Here is a 20,597-nt window from a genome sequence, read left to right as displayed (position 1 = left end):
GAGCGAGTTGTTCGTAGTGCACCTGGTGGACCAGGAGTGGGGGATTGGTGAGCTCCCGCTAAAAAGGCGGAGAGGAGTTTCAGGTACCTGGGGGTCCAGGTAGCTAGGAGCTGGGGGGCCCTGCATAAGCTTAACTTCACGAGGCTGGTGGAGCACATGGATGGGGAGTTTAAGAGGTGGGACGTGCTGCCACTCTCCCTGGCGGGTAGAGTGCAGTCAGTTAAAATGACGGTGCTCCCGATGTTTTTGTTCCCGTTTCAATGCCTCCCCATCCTGATCCCTAGGGCCTTCTTCAGGCGGGTTAACAGGAGCGTTATGGGGTTTGTGTGGGCGCAGAAGACCCCGAGGGTGAGAAGGGTGTTCCTGGAGCGGTGCAGGGATGGGGGGGGTTGGCGCTGCCTAACCTCTGTGGGTATTATTGGGCCGCCAACGTGGCAATGGTGCGTAAGTGGGGGATGAGGCGGCATGGAAGAGGCTGGAGATGGCGTGAAGATGGAGTGGGCACGAGCCTGGAGGAGCTCGTGACGGCGCCGCTGCCGCTTCCTCCAACGAGGTATACCACGAGCCCGGTAGTGGCGGCTGCCCTCAAAATTTGGGGGCAATGGAGATGCCACAGAGGGGAAGTGGGGGCCTCGGTGTGGTCCCCGATTCGGGGAAAGCACCGGTTTGTCCCGGGGAAGATGGCTGGAGGGTTTCTGAGCTGGCACAGGGTAGGTATTAGAAGGATGGGGGACCTGTTTGTGGACGGGAAGTTCGCGAGCCTGGGCGAGCTGGAGGAGAAATTTGGGCTCCCCCCGGGGAACACCTTCAGATATATGCAGGTAAAGGCGTTTGTTCGGCGGCAGGTGGTGTAGTTCCCACTGCTGCCGCCAAGGGGGGTCCAGGACAGGGTGCTGTCGGGGGTGTGGGTTGGAGAGGGAAGGACCTCGGCAACGTATCAGGTGGTGCAGGAGGAGGAGGCCTCGGTGGAGGAGCTAAAGGGTAAATGGGTGGAGAAGTTGGGTGAGGAGATTGATGAGGGAATGTGGGCGGATGCCGTGGGGAGGGTGAACTCTTCCTCCTCTTGCGCGAGGCTCAGCCTCATACAATTTAAGGTGCTGCATAGGGCTCACATGACCGGGGGAAGGATAAGCCGGTTCTTTGGGTGCGAGGACAGGTGTGTTAGGTGCTCAGGGAGCCCAGCAAACCACACCCATATGTTCTGGGCCTGCCCAGCGCTGGAGGACATTTGGAAGGGTGTAGCGAGGACGGTGTTGAAGGTGGTAGGTTCCAGGGTCAAGCCGGGCTGGGGGCTCGCAATATTTGGGTGGCAGAGGAGCCAGGAGTGCAGGAGGCGAAAGAGGCCGGTATTCTGGCCTTTGCGTCCCTGGTAGCCCAGCGAAGGATTCTTCTTCAGTGGAAGGATGCGAGGCCCCCAAGCGTGGAATCCTGGATCAATGATTTGCTGGGGTTTATTTAGCTGGAGAGGGTGAAATTTGCCTTAAGGGGATCGGTACAAGGGTTCTTCAGTCGGTGGCAACCGTTCCTAGACTTCCTGGCAGAACGTTAGAAGATGGTCAGCAGCAGCTTAGTTTTTCGTTTTTCTTGAGTGGGCATGTATTTTTACCTTTGTGTTGATGAAGGTTGTTAACTTATTATTTATGTATATGAGGGGGGGGTTGTTCTTTTCTTTCTGTACTTTGTTTTTGATATTTTGTGAAAATTTGAATACAAATTATTTTTTATAAAAAAAATTCTGCCATCAGTTTAGAAGAAGAAAGAACTTGAATTTACATAGGGTACTCTACTTTTCAACTTTATTTGAGCTTTGCTTTAGAAGGTTTATTACATTGCATCTCTATTCCGACCATTCTAGCCACTAGGTTTTATGAAGTAGCTCCTCTTCAGGAGATAAGAGGTGGTAATTCTATGTCATAATATTAGACTAAGGAGAACTGGCTAAAAGACAGATTTTTAGTAAAGAAAAATGCTGTTCTGTGGAAAACTGCCATTCATATATATATGTGAGGAATTATTCACAGTTTAAAGTAAAATAATACTGAATTAATAGCTAGCTTATACATGTTTACAGATATTTTTGTTTCAATGGTCGAAGTACTGTATTGCTGCTATCCATTTCAGATTGGTTATTGGGAAGTATATGATGGATCAGCTATCAGAGAGCTGGATGGTTCCTTATCAGGTTCTGTTAATGGAATGGACATCACAGCAAACGGGGACTGCTTTGTTACCGGTAAGGAAAATACAAACCATGCTTTGGCTGGAAATGTTCATCAAGGATATAATTTTATATATGTATTGTGTTCACGTAATAATCTAGTAAAATATTTGAAGAGATCATAAAAATAAAGGGCCCAGGGCAGCACGGTAATGCAGTGGTTATCACTGCTGCCTCACGGCACCGAGGTTCCAGGTTCAGTTACAGCTCTGGGTCACTGTCCGTGTGGAGTTTGCACATTCTCCCTGTGTTTGCGTGGGTTTCGTCTCCACAACCCAAAGATGTGCAGGGTAGATGGATTGGCCACACTAAATTGCTCCTTAATTGGAAAAAATGAATTGGATGCTTTAAATTTATTAATAAATAAAGGGCCCATTCGCCACATGCACAAATCCATTATGGCCGCTAAATTATGCTAAAGGGCCATAACGGGATTTGCGGTGGCAAAATCTTGGGTTGAGATCTTCCCCGTCCCCCTACCTGTGACGTAATCATGCCCTTTTTAGAATGGAATTAAATCCATGAATTTAAATATCATTATACGACTTAATGCTTACGACAGCACTAGATGTTTCCCCCTGCGGTGTGGGGTCACGTCGGCGGGAATCACTCCTGGATTTAAAAAATGAAAACCAGCCATGGTGACCCCGCCGGGGACGCGGAGGTGAGTATAGCCCTCGGGTGGTGAGGGACATGGTCAGGCTGTATGTTAGATATGCCTGATGGCATCCTGGCAGTTCCCCTGGCACCCTGACAGTTCCAGGCTGGCACTGCTAGGGGTGGGCCCTCTGTGTAGCCCCATTGGAGGGGAGGAGCTCAATGGACGATCGGGGTGGGGACGTGCGCCTGAATTGGGGGGGGAGGGGTACAAGACTGTGAGGGGGGTTCCCCAATGCACACAGGAGGGAGAGTTGTGTCACGTTGGTGCTTGCCTGGTGGGGAGGGGGGGGGAGCATGATCTGCCAGTGGTGGAGGGGGTTTGCCCTCCTGTGGATGAGGGTTGGAGGTGTTCCCCATATCTGCCGAGGGCCCCAATGTTCATTGGGGGGGGGGGGGCATGGGGATCCCGATGTTTGTGGTTGGGGGATGGGGCTGACTTTACTTTGAGATGGGTGCCCCAATCTCTGAATCCCAACTTTGCCTGTGAATTTTGCCCTTCTTAACCCTCCTGCTGGATGTATGACCCTCACCAGCCCTGATCTTAAAGTAAAGTTAAAGGCCCCCCTCAACCATCCACAGACATTGGGAAACTCCCAACAACACCGGAACCCCTGGTAGACATGGGGAACACCCCCCCCCACTCACCCACAGAGGGGTAACCCACCTCCACTAGAAGATCGTGTTCCTCCTCCAACACATGGAAAGTATCAGAGTGACCTGCCCCCCCCTCCCCCCACCGATATTGGGACTTTCCCCTCACAGCCTTCGCCTCCGCACCCCAATGCAGGCATAGCCCCCCTCTCATCCCTCCCACAATAAGAGAACCTAACCCCCCCTCCAGAGGACCCGCCCATGGCAGTGCCAACCAGTTACTGCCAGGTTGGCACTGCCAGGGTCCCAGAGCAGTGTCGGGGCTGTACTAGGTCACTGCCTGGCCATGTCCCTCACCACTCAGGGGATCCCGGCGTGGTCATCACGACTGGTTTTCGTTTTGGAACAGTGATTCCCGTTGCCGTGACTTCACATCCACGGGGGGGGGGGGGGGGGGGGGGGGGGCAACATCTAATGCTGCTGGAAGCAACAGCATTAAGCCGTGTAATTATATTTAAAATCACGGAAATTACATTGCCTTCAGGAGGGTGGGGAAGATTTCAAACTGAGATCCCACCACCGCAAATCCCGTTGTGGCCCTCGCACAAGACGTAGCGCCATAACGGGATATGCGCGCATGGTGAACGGGCCTTGAGAATCACGCCCAATGTGTCTGTCATTTAGATAATGGACAATGTTTCTCTGTTCTGGTTCTGCAGCAGTGATTATTGTAGACATCACTTGCCAAAGTAACCCATACCATTGATATATGATGATTTTCAGACTGAGATGTAAATAATTGGGAAATAGGTTTTCAGTGATCAGGGGCGGGATTCTTCGACCCCCCCGCAGGGTTGGAGAATCGGCAGGGGGCGGCTGCTGAATTCTCCGGCACCGAAAATTCGGCGGGGGCGGGAATCGCGCCGCGCCGGTCGGCGCCCCCCCCCGGCGATTCTCCGGCCCGCGATGGGCCGAAGTCCCGCTGCTGTCATGCCAGTCCCACCGGTGTGAATAAAACCACTTACCATACTGGCGGTGTGGGCGGACTCCGTGTCCTGCGGGGGGGGGGGTGGGGGGGGGGGCGCAGGGGCGCAGGGCGATCTGGCCCCAGGGGGTGCCCCCACGGTGGCCTGGCCCGCGATCGGGGCCCACCGACCTGTGGGCGAGCCTGTGCCGTGGGGGCACTCTTTTCCTTCCGCCTTGGCCATAACCTCCGCGATGGCCGATGCGGAAGTGACACCCCCCTGCGCATGCGCGGGGATGCCGTCAGCAGCCGCTGACGCTCCCGCGCATGCGCGGATTTCCACCAGCGAGCGCAGTCCCTTCGGCCCCGACTAGCGTGGCGCCAAAGGCCTTTCCCGCCGGCCGGCGGCGCGCCAACCACTCCGGCGCGGGACGAGCCCCTCAAGGCGAGGGCTTGGCCCCTAAAGGTGCGGAGAAATCCGCACCGTTGGGGCGGCCCGACGCCGGAGTGGTTCCCGCCACTCCATCCCGCCGGGACCCCCGCTCCGCCGGGTTGGGGAGAATCCCGGGCCAGATCTAAATTATTTCTCAAACGCCTCGGATCAAAACATCAAAATGCAATCCTGCAATACACTCATCTTTATAAATCAATAACAGGGAATGTATTGATCTTTGCACTGTGAGCACAAACCTCAATAAAGACCTAACTAAAATTAAACCTTCACATTAATGGGGGAAGAAACTACTGATAACAAGGATGTTCTTTAAGATGTTGATCTAATCTCGGTGTTGAAAGTACCAAGATATATTCCATTAAGAAAGAAAGACTCTGAGAAAGATGCAAGTAAGGTATCGAATTGAAAGAAAAGATTTTTTAAAAATCAGGAAAGGATGTCTTAAAAAAAGAGGGAGAAATTAGAGTATGAGAGAAAACTAACAAGAAATGTAACAACAGGCAGTCAAAGCCTCTATAAGTATATAAAAAGGAAAAGAGTAACTAATGTGAGCATTGGTCTCTAAGAGGTTGAGACTGGAGAATTAATCATGGGAAATTAGGAAATGGCAGAGACTTTGAAGAAGTATTTTGTATCAGTCTTCATAATGGAAGACACAAAAAACAGCCTAAGAATAGTAGAAAATCAGTAGGCAAAAGTGATTGAGAAATTGAAACTATTCACTATTTGCGCCCATTTTCACGTGGGAGTCGGGACATAGCCCCATTATTGGAGAATCCCACCCCATAAGTCATACCCATAAGTCATAGGAACAGACTTAGGCTATTCGGCCCATTAAATCTGCTCTGCCATTCTATTTCTGTCTTAAAGACACTCAGTGATTTGGCCTCCACAACCTTCTGCGGCAATGAGTTCCACAGATTCACCACCCTCTGGCTGAAGAAATTCCTCCTCATCTCATTTTCAAAGGATCATTCCTTCAGTCTGAGGCTGAGCCCTCGGGCTCTAGTTTCTCCTACTAGTGGAAACATCCTCTCCACGCCCACTCCATCTAGGCCTCTCAGTATTCGATATGTTTCAATAAGATCCCCTCTCCTCCTTCTAAACTCCATCGCGTACAGACCCAGCGTCCTCAACCGCTCCTCATATGACAAGTACTTCATTCTGGGAATCATTCTTGTCAACCTCCTCTGTATCCTGTCCAAGGCCAGCACATCCTTCCTTAGATACGGGGCTCAAAACTATATATAAAAGGTTACTATACAAGAGCTAATGGTGTTGCGGAGGATATATTACAATGTAGTATGGATAGAGTACTTGTTAACTAATAGGAAACAGAGTTGAGATAAATGGGATGCTTTCAACTTGGCTAAACTAATTAGTAGAGTACTGCAGGGATCAGTACAGGGGCCTCATATGTTTAAACTCTATAGTAATAGCATCGATGAAGAGGAAGACTGAATTGTAATCAAATTTGCTACTGATACAAAAATACGTAGAAAGCAAGTTGTGAGGAGGATATAAAGAATCTGAAAACGCTGTAGGTAGGTGGGCAAAATTTGTGGGAAAATGTGAGGTTGTCCACTTTGGCAGAAAAATAGAAAAACAGAATATTATTTAAATGGAGAAATACTGCAGAATGCTGCAGTGCAGTGTGATCTGGGTGTCCTTGTATATGAATCGCAAAAAGTTAGCATGCATATACAGAGTATTAGGAAGGCAAGCGGAGTGCTGATCTTCATTGCAACGGGGATAGAGTACAATAGTAGGAAAGCATTGAGGCAACTGGAGAGGTCATTGGTGAGACAATACCTAGAGTGCTGTGTGTGGTGTATGGTTTTGGTCTACTTATTTATATACTTGCATTGGGACCGATTCAGAGAAGTTTCACTGGGTTGATTCCTGGGTGAATGTGTTGTCTTATGGGGCAAGGTTGACCAGTTTCGGCCGAGAATCATTTGAATTTAGGAGAATGAGAAGTGATCTTAATGAAACATACAACATTCTGAGGGGGCTTTGATGGGCTAAATGCTGAGACGATGATTGCCCTGATGGGGAATTTAGAACTAGGGAATGCAGTTTAAAATAAGATGTCCCTCCTTTATAATGGAGATGAGAAAAAATTTGTTCTCTCAAAGGATCATTAGTATTTGGAAATCTCTTCAACAGAGTGCCGTAAAGGCTGGACCAGTGAATTTATTTAAGGCTGAGTTAAATAGATTTTTGCTTAATAAGTAAGTCAATAGTTGTTCGGGTCAGGCAGGAAAGTGAAAATTAAAATGAAATTAAATGAAATGAAAATCGCTTATTGTCACTTATTGAGTAGGCTTCAAATGAAGTTACTGTGAAAAGCCCCTAGTCGCCACATTCCGGCACCTGTTCGGGGAGGCTGGTACGGGAATTGAACCGTGCTGCTGGCCTGCCTTGGTCTGCTTTAAAAGCCAGCTATTTAGCCCAGTGTGCTAAACCAGCCCCAGTAAAACTAGCCCCAGCCCCAGACTTGAGTTAAGACCACAGCCATAATCGTATTGAATGATGAAGTGGGCTCGAGGGACCAAATGACCTACTGCTGCTCCTATTTCTTATGTTTTTATTATGTATAAATTGTTTATGCTTCACTTGCATTGTGGATGACATCCTCTCAATTCATCCTCTCAAATACTTCAACGTATTTATTCTTTTCTACCTTTTGTTTATTTTGCTTAAAAGCTACTTAACGTCTTTACTGATAGAAATCTTTTTCATTCTGTTGAACAAATTGTATTCTGGACTGTTATAGAGCAGCTTATCGACCTGTGTGGCATATATGTGATATCAGTGTAAAAGCACTTGTTATACAGTAGCAGCAGCAGGAGCTCATTGATAAGGGAGTATAAGATTCACATAGAAACATCATACAGAGTCTGCTGTACTGTTTTTAAACCTATTTGGAAATTTATTTGAATGATATTGTAGCCACACAAATTTTCAACATTTAAAGATAATAGCTTTCTTAAGAAAATCCTATTCATGCTTTCAAAGAAGCCACAATGCAATTTTAGATAAGTTATTATGAATATGAAGTTTATAAGATTGATTGTTTTGCATCTGTTTCTTTAGTTTAAGGTAAAATGGAGTAGGAAAGGGTGTCATGTGACCTGTTTTGAATTCTGTCCGAGAAGCCTGAATGGCTGGGTTACTAAAGGTTAAAAGGGGGAAGGAGGTGCAAGGTGCTCACACCTGTAGACAATGGAGAGTGCAGCTGTGCTGGTGCGGGTAGACTGTTAGGCCCAGACTTTTGTAGGATGGAACTAAATTAAGAATGGTGGGTGGGACCCAATTGCGGGACCCCCTGAACACACAACTCATTCCCCGCACCAGCTATTTTCACCAGTGTGTGATATGGGCATGGATAGTAACCCCACATGTCACATTCCCAGCCTAGTCAGCTCCATTGTGAGGGTAGGTGTCTCATAGCCCCCCTCATTTTTCTATGGAGTTGGTTCACCTCTTCCATGACCTGTGGCTCATGGCCCCTCAAGAGGAGGTCATGAACCATAGTCTGGGTTTGGGAACTTTTGAAAGTTAAGTTTAAAAGATCTTATCCAACCCCTTGTGTCCCTTCCATCCCACTTCTACGCCCACTCTATGGCCTTCAAGCCTCTTCTATGCCCTCTTTGGCCCCATGCCCCCTCCATGTCAAATCATCTCGTATAGAACCAATGAGCCATATAAATACCATAGCAAATGTTGAAAAGTTGAGAAAACAAATACCCATTCAGAAATCTTCCTGGGGAAAAATAATGCTGTTCCTACAATCCTATATCGTGTCAATCAGACAGGGCAATTAATCTTGTTCAAGTATAGATTCAGACATTTACAAAAGAGATCACAGAAAAACAAGCTTATTATAATCACATAAAGTTGCCATTTTTTAATTTGATCATGGGATGTGGATGTCGCTGGCTGAGCCAGCATTTGATGTCCATCCCTAATGAGCTAGGTCATTTCAGAGGACATTTAAGAGTCAGCCACGTTGCTGTAGAATTGGAGTCACATGTTGGCCAGACCAGGTGAAGACAGCAGATTTCCATCCCCAAAGGACACTAGTAAATCAGATGGATTTTTCTCAACAGTTGGCAATGGTTTCATGAGCATCAGTAGACTTCTAGGGCGAAATTCTCCGGTATCGGCGCGATGTCCGCTGACTGGCACCCAAAACGGCGCAAATCAGTCGGGCATCGCGCCGCCCCAAAGGTGCGGAATGCTCTGCATCTTGGGGGGCCGAGCCCCAACCTTAAGGGGCTAGGCCCGCGCCGGACTAATTTCCGCCCCGCCAGCTGGCGGAAAAGGCCTTTGGTGCCCCGTCAGCTGGCGCGGAAATGACATCTCCGGGCGGCGCATGCGCGGGAGCGTTAGCGGCCGCTGACGGCATTCCCGCGCATGCGCAGTGGAGGGAGTCTCTTCCGCCTCCGCCATGGTGGAGACCGTGGCGAAGGCAGAAGGAAAAGAGTACCCCCATGGCACAGGCCCGCCCGCGGATCGGTGGACCCCGATCGCGGGCCAGGCCACCGGTGGGGGCACCCCCAGGGCCAGATCGCCCCCCCCCAGGACCCCTGAGCCCGCCCGCGCCGCCTTGTCCCGCCGGTAAGGTAGGTGGTTTAATCTATGCCGGCGGGACAGGCATTTTAGCAGCGGGACTTCGGCTCATCCAGGCCAGAGAATCGCGGGGGGGGGGGCCCCGCCAACCGGCGTGGCGCGATTCCCGCCCCTGCCGAATATCCGGTGCCGGAGAATTCGGCAACCGGTGGGGGCGGGATTCACGCCAGCCCCCGGCGATTCTCCGACCCGGCGGGGGGTCGGAGAATCTCGCCCCTAATTCCCAATTTTTTTATTGAATCCAAATTTCACCCTGATGGGATTCAAACACCGAGTTTAGTGACAATACCACTACGCCACCACCTCCCCTTGCAATCAAGCAAGTGAGTATTGCAGTCAATTATCAAAACAACTAGGGAGGATCTTAACGCTGCACTTAACGCTTGTGGGGAGGGTCCAAGTGGTGAAAATGAATATTCTGCCCAGGTTCTTGGTTATCTTTCAAGCTCTCCCGATCTTTATACCAAAGACCTTTTTTTCAGAAAGTGGACACGATCATTTCTGACTTTGTATGGGCGGGGAAGGTGCCGAGTGGTGGAGGACCCTGCTACGGAGGCAGAGACAGCAGGGGGGGGGGGGGGGGGGGGGGTTGGCGTTGTCGAACTTGCTTCATTATTATTGGGCGGCGAATGTGGACAAGGTACGGCAGTGGTGGGAAGGAGAATTGGTAGAGTTGCTTAGATTGAGGAGGAATCTTGTAAGGGGTCTAGATTGAGGGCTATGGTGGTGGCAGCGTTGCCAATGGCTCCGAGTAGGTATTCAAGGAGCCCAGTGGTGTAGTCCACAGTAAAGATATGGAATCAGCTGAGGAGGCATTTTATGGTGGAAGGGATGTCGATGCTAACGCCGCTGTGCGAGAATTATGTGTTTGAGCCGGGGGGGGATGGATAGCGTATAAAGGAGGTGGAGGGAAGTGGGGCTTGTCAAGGTGAAGTATCTGTATTTGGAGGAAAGGTTTGCCAATCTGGAGGAGCGAAGGGTAGAGCCTCCGAGGAGGAGTGAGTTCAGATATCTGCAGGTTAGGGACTTTGCGCGAAATGTCTGGAGGGGGTTCCCTAGGTTGCCGAGATACACCCTGCTGGAGCGAATGCTACTTCTGGATGTGGAAGGGGAGGGAAGAATTGTGGGTTTGTATAAGTGGCTGGGGGAGCAGGGAGGTGAGTGGGTGGTGAAGATCAAGGAGAAATGGGAAGCGGAGTTGGGAGGCGGGATCCATTGGGGAGTATGGAGTGAGGCACCGCGTAGGGTAAACGGGTCATCCTCGTGTGCAAGGATCAGCCTGATGCAGTTTAAAGTGGTGCACAGGGTGCATATGACTCGGGCGAGAATGAGTGGGTTCTTTCAGGGGGTAGCAGATGAGTGTGAGAGGTGTGGGCGGGGGCCAGTGAATCATGTGCACATGTTTTAGGGTTATGAAAAATTGGGAAGATTCTGGGCGGGAGTGTTCACAGTCTTAGCCAGGGTAGTGGAGGAGGAGGTGGACCCGGACCCTTTGGTGCCGATATTTGGGGTCTCAGAGAAGCCGGAGCTCATGGTGAGTAGGAAGGCCGATGTCGTGGCCTTCGCTTCTCTGATTGCACAGAGGCGAATTTTGCTGGAGTGGCGGTCGTCATCGCCACCAGGGGTAGTGGCTTGGTTGGGTGACCTGTACAACTTTCTGCGATTAGAGAAGATAAAGTATGAGTTAAGGGGTTCTTCAGGGGGGTTTGAGGAAAGGTGGAGAATGATTGTGACCGTGTTTGAGGGGCTGTTCGTCGCGGGTGAGGGGGTGAAAAAGGGGGAAAATATGTACAGTTGATTGTTGGGAAGTATGTTTCTCGGGGTGTTTATTCGCTGTAACCTGTTTTGATACATGTTTGTAATAAAATACATTTTTTTAAAAAATGATCAAAACAAAACCCCTGCTGAACTAATGCATTTATGAATCTTGGAGCTCATCAAAGCATTCTTAATGAGCACAGGTGGAGAACACAGATGCCTGGCCATCCATTCCACTGAAACAGTTCGTAGCTGGACTCATTAGTATTCATTCCTGTTTTTCACCATGCAGAATGTGGATGGGAGTTTACTCAGATTAAAGACACGGGGTTTGTGAGGAATTAAAGGAGATTGAGAGATTCACCAGATTTAGGCTAGAGCAATGAAATCTCCAGTCAGTTCTGGGATTAGATGTTACCTGGTTGTGAAAAGAAAAAAAGGAAGCAGGTCATTGTGAGCAGAGAATATTTTTACTCTGGTTCCAGGGAACAGTGTAAAATATAACTGTGGTGGGACACCTTCAGTCAAGCTAAAAGTTAAATGGCAGTTTATTTTCTTTAGTTTAGGGTATAAATTTGTTCCAATCCAAACAGAGACTGATAACGTGCATTCCCAGTGACCGAATGAAAGGATCACCCAAGATTGGAAAGTTTTACGCTTTTACGGTAATAGACCAACTAAAAGCAATATAGACTAAACACTGTTTTTGTACAGTACGAAGTCTTACAACACCAGGTTAAAGTCCAACAGGTTTGTTTCGATGTCACTAGCTTTCGGAGCGCTGCTCCTTCCTCAGGTGAAGGAGCAGCGCTCCTTCCATCACCTGAGGAAGGAGCAGCGCTCCGAAAGCTAGTGACATCGAAACAAACCTGTTGGACTTTAACCTGGTGTTGTAAGACTTCGTACTGTGCTCACCCCAGTCCAACGCCGGCATCTCCACATCACTGTTTTTGTAGATAACTTATATTCTAACTTGAACAAATGTTCCTTCATTTCACTTATAAATGACTGAAAATTGCCTGACATGTCACTGTCTCTTAAATGGAAACTACATTTTCCTGTAATCAATCAAACCTGATCCATTGCTACTGATGGTCAGCTTTCTTTATTTTATTCTCAGCTGAGTAAATTCCTGTCCGAGAACTGACTTTCACTGTTAAGGTTACGCTGGAAATTCTTCTCTTGTTGCCGTAGCTGGATGTACCTTCTAGCCTCCTTTAAATCCTTATGACACCAGTCTCTTTCATTAATTTTGTGAGCTCCATTCTACATTGCGATGCATAATAGGGTCAGCATTTTCTCTACTTTGGGTGCAGATCTAATTACCTGTATCTCTTGCTCTCTTTTTTAAGTTCTTGCAGATTCAGTTTGGTCTGTGAGATTCAAAAATTTCTTAGGAATGATTGATATTAAAATAACTTGCTATTGACACTTTCCTTCCCAGAGTCCTCCTCATGGCCTCGCATCACAGTAGTTAGCACTGCTGCCTCACAGCTCCAGGGTCCCAGGTTCAATTTCAGCTTTGGGGGCTGTCTGTGTGGAGTTTGCACTTTCTCCCCGTGTCTGCGTGGGTTTCCTCCGGGTGCTCCAGTTTCCTCCCACAGTCCAAAGATGGGCAGGTTAGATGGATTTGCCACACCAAATTGCCCCTTAATGTCCAAAAAGATTAGGTCGGGTTACTGGGTTACGAGGATAGGGTGGGAGCCTGGGCTTAAGTAGGGTGCAGTTTCCAAGGGTCGGTGCAGACTCGAAGGGCCAAATGGCCTCCTTCTATACTGTAAATTTTATGATTCTATGAATCACATGGTCATGTATACAGATAGAAATGCCAATTAGTTATCCTCTAGACCTCCAACTCCATTCTGGGGGGCATGAGGCTCATTGGAAAGGTGCTCACAGAGGGGAATGTAGATGGGTGGATGTCCCAGATCCTGATAGGGCTGTGGGTCAGAGCACTGTCAGGACTCCTCATCCCTCACTTTGATGTTCTCTTCCTTTCAGTTTTTGATTCAGGAGAATCGTGGAGCCAGTCGAGTTGCCAATTCTTTTGCCTGTTATCAAGCAGCAGCAGCGACAGGACCAGCACCTTGCAGAGAAGGGGAGGCAGAGCCTCTTGATCTCCTGGGAGCAGGGCTGCAGATAGTGGAGCCTCAGAGGAGATACCACCGGCCACTAGCATACCGCAGTAGAACTTCCTACCTCCAGATGTCTGAGGTCAAGTGCCAGAGAACACCTCGTCCGTCCCGGGTAATGATGCAGGAGTTGGCACCACCTGGCCTGAGAGTCACCCATTGTCTGTGGCCCTGAAAGTCACTCTGCTCTGAACTTCAATGCCAGTGGCTCATTGAGGGCTGATGAGTGACCTGTGCGATTTCCCAGTCTGACGCACCCAAGTACATAAGTGAGGTCACCGAAGCGTTATTTGCGAGGGCCCACATGTACATAAACTTGGACGGGGACCAAGTAAGCCAGGATGCCAGGGCCGTGGGCTGTGCCCATAAAGCAAGCATTCCCAAGGTGCAGGTGACATCGACTGCACCAACGTGGCTCTGAGCTCCCCGTGGCAGCATGGGCCACCATTTCTGAACTGCAAGAGATACCACTCCCTCAATGTCCAGATCGTCCATGACCACGCGATGCTCATCTTGCTGGTGTGTGCACGTTTCCCGGAGAGTGTCCATGACAGTTACATCTTGGCGTGCTCACAGATCCTAGCCATTTCTGAGAGTGAGCAGCAGCTAGAGGGTTGTCTCCTCAGGAGCAAAGGTTACCCACTCAGGAGGAGGCTGATGATGCCAGTGCAGAAGCCCCAAACACCCACTGTGTCACCCGACAACGGGTCTAATGCGCCAATACGTGCGTAGGTCGAGCGGTTTATTGCCCTGCTCAAGGTGCAGTTCCGGAGTCTGGACTGGTGAGGAAAAGCCCTCCAATACAGCCCCCAAAGAGTGTCACACATCGTAGTGGTCTGCTGCACTCCGCACAACCTGTAACTGGGTGAGCAACTGGACCATAAAGAGATGGAGGACTGCTAAATCTCCTCAGATGAGAAGAATATTGAGGAGAGCCATAAGGGGCAACCCATGGAGAAGGTGGAGGAAGGACCTTGGGCTGTGGCCAGAGCCGGAATGAGGCACAGGGCTAAGGTTGCCCTCATGACCTCTCGGTTTCGGGACGACCAGGACTTGGGTGTGAAGTCATCTGCCACTATAGGGTCTGACATCCGTTCACTACTGTGGTAACTGCAGAAGATCATCATGATGGTGGCTCCATTCATGGGCAGGGCGCGAAAGCGATTAGCCGGACATTGCAGGAGAATGATGATGACTTGCAATGAGGACAGAGCGATGCTCCTCTAATCCTCTGCAAAATGTCTGACACCCGCCTAACAGAGCTGAATGTGACCTGCCACTGAACGGGGTGATCTTGGGGTCCGGAGAGGCTGAATGACACATCTCAGCTGCTACTGTCTCCTCCGAGGTCAGGAGTCCCGATGTTTTTCCCCACCTACTGACAAGGTGAACATATTCTCACATGTTTTCAGCCCTTGGCATCCTATAACTAGAGAATGCTGGCACATTTGATAGGACTGAACATTGTTGTGGGTGCAGGGGTCCAGGAGCAGCGTACCTTTACTGTGTCATCAGTGTGGGAGGGACCATGCACTGCCATTCTCACACTGCACAGAGATGAAGCTCCCAAGTTTACCCGTAGGTTTTTGGAGCACGGCTCCATGACATGACATTATGGAGGATCCATATAGGTAATAAAATGATTTTTAATACAAGTGCACTAATACAATAGTGACCTATCTCTACTAGTGCCGAGGTTCACCCTTGCGCACCAGGTGCCTATCATTTCTTACTCTTCCTCATGCTCCCATGACATCTAGATGTATCCACAGCTGGGGTTGAGTGGTCTGCTGACTTCCACACCCTGTTGCCTGAGATGACCTTGGCGGACGTCCCGGTGGGCCTGAAACTTAAGAGCCTGGGCCTACCTTCGGGCTGCATGGGTGTTGAAAGTGCGACCCTCCTCAGTGTGTGGGGCTAGAGGTGTGTCGCTCATGAGGAGGGCTGGAAACACCCAGGTCTCCTGGATGGAAGGACCCAGACTGCACTCCTGCTGATCCTCTTCCCTTCAGATGCCTGGGGTCTCTGGACTCCTCCTTGGGATGGAGGGGCAGCTGGAGTGAGATCCAGAAGCCCCACCATCCATTGGCATTGATATTCGTAGATTCCCACTGATGCCTGCACTATGCAGCTGGAGCTCTGCATCATGGAGTTCATATCCTCAGCCTTAGAGGTCATGAGCTGAGCCATGCAGTGGAAATCCCCTGCCATAGAGTGAATGTCCTGCGCTAAGGTCTCTACTACAGATGACACCCTTGCAGTGTTGGTCCTGTTGCGTTGGAGTGACGGCACCATCTTCTCAGACCGAAGGCAATGGGGCTCCTCCAGTCGGCCTTGCAGTCCGAGGAGAGATGCTGTCACCCCTTCCTGATGCTCACGGCTCTGCCTTTGTTGCTCCAGCAGCCCTAGGATGACCCTACCAAGGCGGACATCATTGGTCTGGGGCTTAGCAAAGTCTTGGGCTCCAGCATCCTTCCGAATGTCGGATTCCTACTGTGGATCTTCAGCTGTGAGGTGCTCACCAGCGACTGACCCAGAAGCCTGCCTCTAGTTATTCTAACCAAAGAGTTAGTATCCGCATGTGTTGGTGGAGGTGTGGGTGACAGCTGTGATTTCTCCTCGATATTTATCTTCAAGATGTCTCCCTCGGAGCTACTTGGGTCTGTTGTCTCTAGAAGGCACGAATGATCTGGGCCGGTTGGCTGTTTGACCTTCAAGGAAGCGTGATGGCATTAGTGCATCACAGGGGCTGACTGATGGAAGAAAGGTAACTCACGTGAGGCTTGCACCATTGCTGCATGAGTTGAAGGTCATCATTTGTGTCTCTTGCCCCAACGTCACCCTCTGCACAAGTTTGGTCCTGCCACTCGCCTGTCAAATCAAGGGCTCTTTCTTCAAAGGGGGTTTGGGTTTTCAGCTCCGGCTTGACTCCGGCAAGCTGTTCACATCGGTTGGGCTTGCGTTTGTTCTGCAATGAGATTGATGGGGGAATAGTGTAGGCAGGAGTCCTGCCAGGTCAGTTGGTAATGAAGTCTGGCATGCGTGGGAGGCGAGTGGGAGCGGGATGTGAGGAGCAGATTATCTACAGTGATGGGGGGGAATAGAGAGTTGGGGTGGGAGTGGCATTGGGGCAGTATCATAAATGTTGCGACCCCGTGAGGTAGCTGGGAGAGAACTCACCCTGGAGGTGTGATGGGTGTGTTAAGGAGTGTAACAGGAGACATTAAGAGGCAAACTTCGCCTGGCTGCACGAAGAAGGTCATACATCGTCTTTCGGCACTGTCGCCCCATCCTCTTTTGGAGCAAGCCAGCACTCATTGCTGTGGCCACAGCCTCCCGGGCAGGGTTGGTGGCCTTGCTTGCTGGATGACTGGCTGATCAGGGGGAGAAGATGTCACACCTCTGCTTGACACCATCCAGGGCGGCACAGTGGATAGCACTGCTGCAACACAGCGCCAAGGACCAGGGTTCAATTCCGACCTTAGGTGACTGTCTGTGTGGAGTTTGCACATTCTCCCCAAGTCTGCGTGGGTTTCCTCCGGGTGCACCGGTTTCTTTCCTTCCACAGTCCAAAGATGTGCAGGTTAGCTGGGGTTACACGGAAAGGGTGGGGAAGTAGAGTGCTCTTTCAGAGGGTCGGTGCAGACTCGATGGGCCAAATTTTCTTCAGGTGCTTATCCAATTTCCTTTTGAAACCCAGTTGAATCTTCTTCAACGACACTCTCAGCCAGTGCATTCCAAGCTGCGTTAAAATATTTTTCCTCAATGTAACCGTTACTTCTTTTGCTATTCACCATAAATCCAGGTACGCTGACTCATTTTGCCAACGTAAGTAGTTTCTCCCTATTTAATATCCAGACCTGTCAAGGTTTTGCATACATCAATCAGACCTCCTCTCAACCGCCTCTTCTCTAAGGAGAGCAAGCCCAGCTTCCCCATTATATCCAGATAACTGAAGTCTCAGGTGTGGGAATGCGGGGTGGGAGGGGAAGGGGCACCAGGAGCGGGTGTAGTTGTGAGTAGGGGGCTGCATTGGGACAGTCCAGCGCAACTGGTCTCTCTCTCACTCTTCTGGACGTTCTTGTGGATGCTCTTCCTCTGGCTTTCTTTCCCTCCGCATACCACCACCCCTCAACCCCGACATTGCTCTAAATTTTGCTTAACTGTATCCGCACGGCTTATTTGCTTAGTTGGCAATAACCCTAGTTTATATTATTGGCTGGCAACATTGAAAATCCATACATTCAAAAATAAAACTTCAGGACTGTTAGCAATAAAAAAAGTACATGAGGCTATCGTCTGGATTTCACAATCAGTGACAAAGCAAGGACACTCACCAATAACCTGGAAGAGAGCTGTCCACAAGGGTCTAGTGATCTCTGTGCTGTGGACTTCCCCATTCCCGATGCCAGTTTAAATCTGCCACCAAGTAGGTAAGTATTCAAATATTCACTCACAGCAAACCACAAATTTAAACGTAGTTAATATCCTTTACTTTTAGTTAAAATTTTCGGATAGTGGAATAAATGATTTGGGCATGAATAAGATAGAATCTCAAATACAGAAAAATGACGGGGATTCTCTGTCCCTGCCCACCCGGCAACCGGAGAATCCCGCCCGAGGTCAATGGACTCCTCCATTGTCTGTGTCTCGCCAGTGACGATTTTGCGACGGGCGTGGCGGAAGTATCCAACCCAAACAAACTTATAAAAAAAGGAAAACAAATATTTTTCTAAAAAGTTGAAATTTGTGTCTTTAAAGAGAAATTTAACATTCCGCAAATCTGAAAGTAGTTTTTCACAGCTTGCGAGGGGTTTTAGTAATTATTTAGTACACCATTAATTAGTACACCTCAAATGGAGAACAACTTATAACTTTTCATCCAAATTACATTGTGTATTGTTGAATTTTTTTTTGTCAAAACTTTTCATTTTGTACTTTTCAGGATAATTTGCAAGAATAATCAGGACAACGCAAAGAACTTCACCAAAAAAGTCTCTCTTTTGCAGCAGTACTAGCAAACTACTGTTTAAATTATGTAATATAAAATAAAAACAGAAAATGCTGGAAAAGCTCAGCAGGCCTGGCAGCATTTGTGGGGAGAGAAACAAAGTTAATATTTCAAGTCCATAGCATCTTGTTCAGAGCTGAAGAAGAGTAACGGGGACTCAAAACCTGTTTTTCTCTCTCCACAGATTTTAACTATTTTAATTATATAGTGTTAAAAATATTCATGCACAAAACATTTACATTTGATAGCCTTTCTTTTGAAAGTATCCATTTGCCTATACTACTGCAAGTCTCTCACTGCAGAACATCATTGTTTATTTTGGAGTACCGGCAGATGTCCTGTACCCAGGCATGTGCCGACCCGCTTTGCTACCTGCTATGATAGATATAAAAAGAGAGCCAAGATGACTCACAGTCTCTATTTTTGGCTTCTTTCTTTTTTGAAAGCAGCTAACCTTTGCTTTGCAAGCTTCCTGAAAATCACCATCTGGGGAGTTCCAAACATAGGCTCAATTTGCTACTCAGCAACACTCCAATTTGTAACTGCATCAATATGCTTATTCCAATGTATTTTCTAACCTGATTATTATATTAATGGCCTTCTATGTAAAGTGTGTTAAGCAGATGAGAAGGCCTACAAAAGAAAACAGAGGGGCAGCATGAATAACCCATTCTATTTATTGATGCTCCACAATGTTCCTCGAAACTCCTCTGAACCTGTTTATATTCTGTGTACTTTGTAAATCGTTACCCCAGTATAGTGAATGTAATTCTTCCACACAATACAATACTGTGGTAATCTTGTACTGATTATATACTTGTATTTTTTTTTTCAAATCAGGAGGTGAGGATAAACTGATTAAATTCTGGGGGTACAATGAAGGTGAGGTCACACATATTGGAGTAGGTCATAGTGGAACCATCAACCGTATTAAGATTTCTCCCTCCATGAAGCACATGATCAGTGTGAGTTCCGATGGAGCTATTCTACGATGGAGATATCCTTATACAAACTAATTTACAGCACACTTCATTGGCATAAAACAGTATTGCTTCAAAATTCCATCTTTGACTTTTTAAAAGTTTCAGTTTCAGTGATAAATTTTCAAGATATCTGCTTTGGATTGCAGAGAAATAGACTTTCTATAACATCCGTCCTGTTGGTACTTTGCTCAAATACTCTCTCCCTTTAGGCATTAATGAAAATTCAGCATCTTTATTTGTTAAAATAGAATTTTAAACAATTCTGGGAGAAATCCTCTTTTCCAAAGGCATAAATTACTTGAAGGTTAAATACATTAAATATTTTGTGGTTCTGTAAAAAACTGAGTTAAATTAACGCATTCACTTTAATTACTTTTAATTGTGTAAAATCAGTTAAAAACTGATTTCCATGCAGTTCTGCATTATCTTTTTAGTAGTATCTTCTACGTCTGTCTGTTTCAATGTACTTGTGATATTAAATGATCCGTAATTTTTAATTACATTGTAACTTACAGAAGAAATAAAACATAATTTGACAGCATCGCACCTGGTATCTTTAAATAATAAAGTTTATTTTAATGAATTGTAAACTTGTGGCAAAATAATCCTCTGCCCACTATGTGCAATAAAACCTAAACCAGTTTTAATGAATGAGTTTATGACTTTCTCACACAGTGCAGAAAGGAATGTATTCTTGCAAAATTATTGCCTTCTTGCCATATCCATGGGGAATGGAGCAACGATTTGAAGATAATAGCTAATAAACTATTTTTAATGAAGTATTAAGCTGTATTGATCTGTGACCTATAGATCTCAGCTAGCTAAAACAATTCATATTGTTGCAATAGTTGAGCCACCTATCCATGCTGATGGGGATAGGCACATGGTTCAGAATGGATGAGTTGCAAAAATGGGAGCAGACTGCAAATTACCAGCTCCAGGAACGGCAACCCACATGTTGCCTCAGCTTTGTAACTTTTAGTGCATTGTTACTTTGCCATGCTAAACGCTGGTGTGTGTTTGATCAATAAACATATATTGAGCAACTCAGGACCCCCAAATCAGGTCTCAACATCAATTACTGAATGTTCTCAAGACGTACTGTGACAATTTACTCCTTTTACTGACCAAGTTAAATTTTACTTGTTAAATGTGCTCACAGCTGACTTAGCTTATGGGAGACACACC

The 20,597-nt window shown here is 47.8% G+C and overlaps 1 protein-coding gene across 2 annotated transcripts in view; it reads left to right on the top strand.

Annotated features, from left to right (window-relative positions):
- Positions 1-20,056, top strand: part of cfap52 (cilia and flagella associated protein 52) — a 143,568-nt gene extending 123,512 nt beyond the window's left edge. Inside the window, exons 13-14 of one of the 2 annotated variants that reach the window (XM_072483266.1) lie at positions 2,122-2,233; positions 19,267-20,056. In XM_072483266.1, coding sequence (XP_072339367.1) covers positions 2,122-2,233; positions 19,267-19,442 — 288 coding nt within the window. In that variant the 3' untranslated portion in view covers positions 19,443-20,056. The remainder of the gene's footprint in view (positions 1-2,121; positions 2,234-19,266) is intronic. The other variant, XM_072483267.1, reaches the window with a different exon arrangement.
- Positions 20,057-20,597: the final 541 nt, after the last annotated feature.

Source organism: Scyliorhinus torazame, chromosome 18 (assembly GCF_047496885.1).
Source record: "Scyliorhinus torazame isolate Kashiwa2021f chromosome 18, sScyTor2.1, whole genome shotgun sequence".
Taxonomy (NCBI): domain Eukaryota; kingdom Metazoa; phylum Chordata; class Chondrichthyes; order Carcharhiniformes; family Scyliorhinidae; genus Scyliorhinus; species Scyliorhinus torazame.
This window is presented reverse-complemented; position numbering and strand designations above follow the sequence as displayed.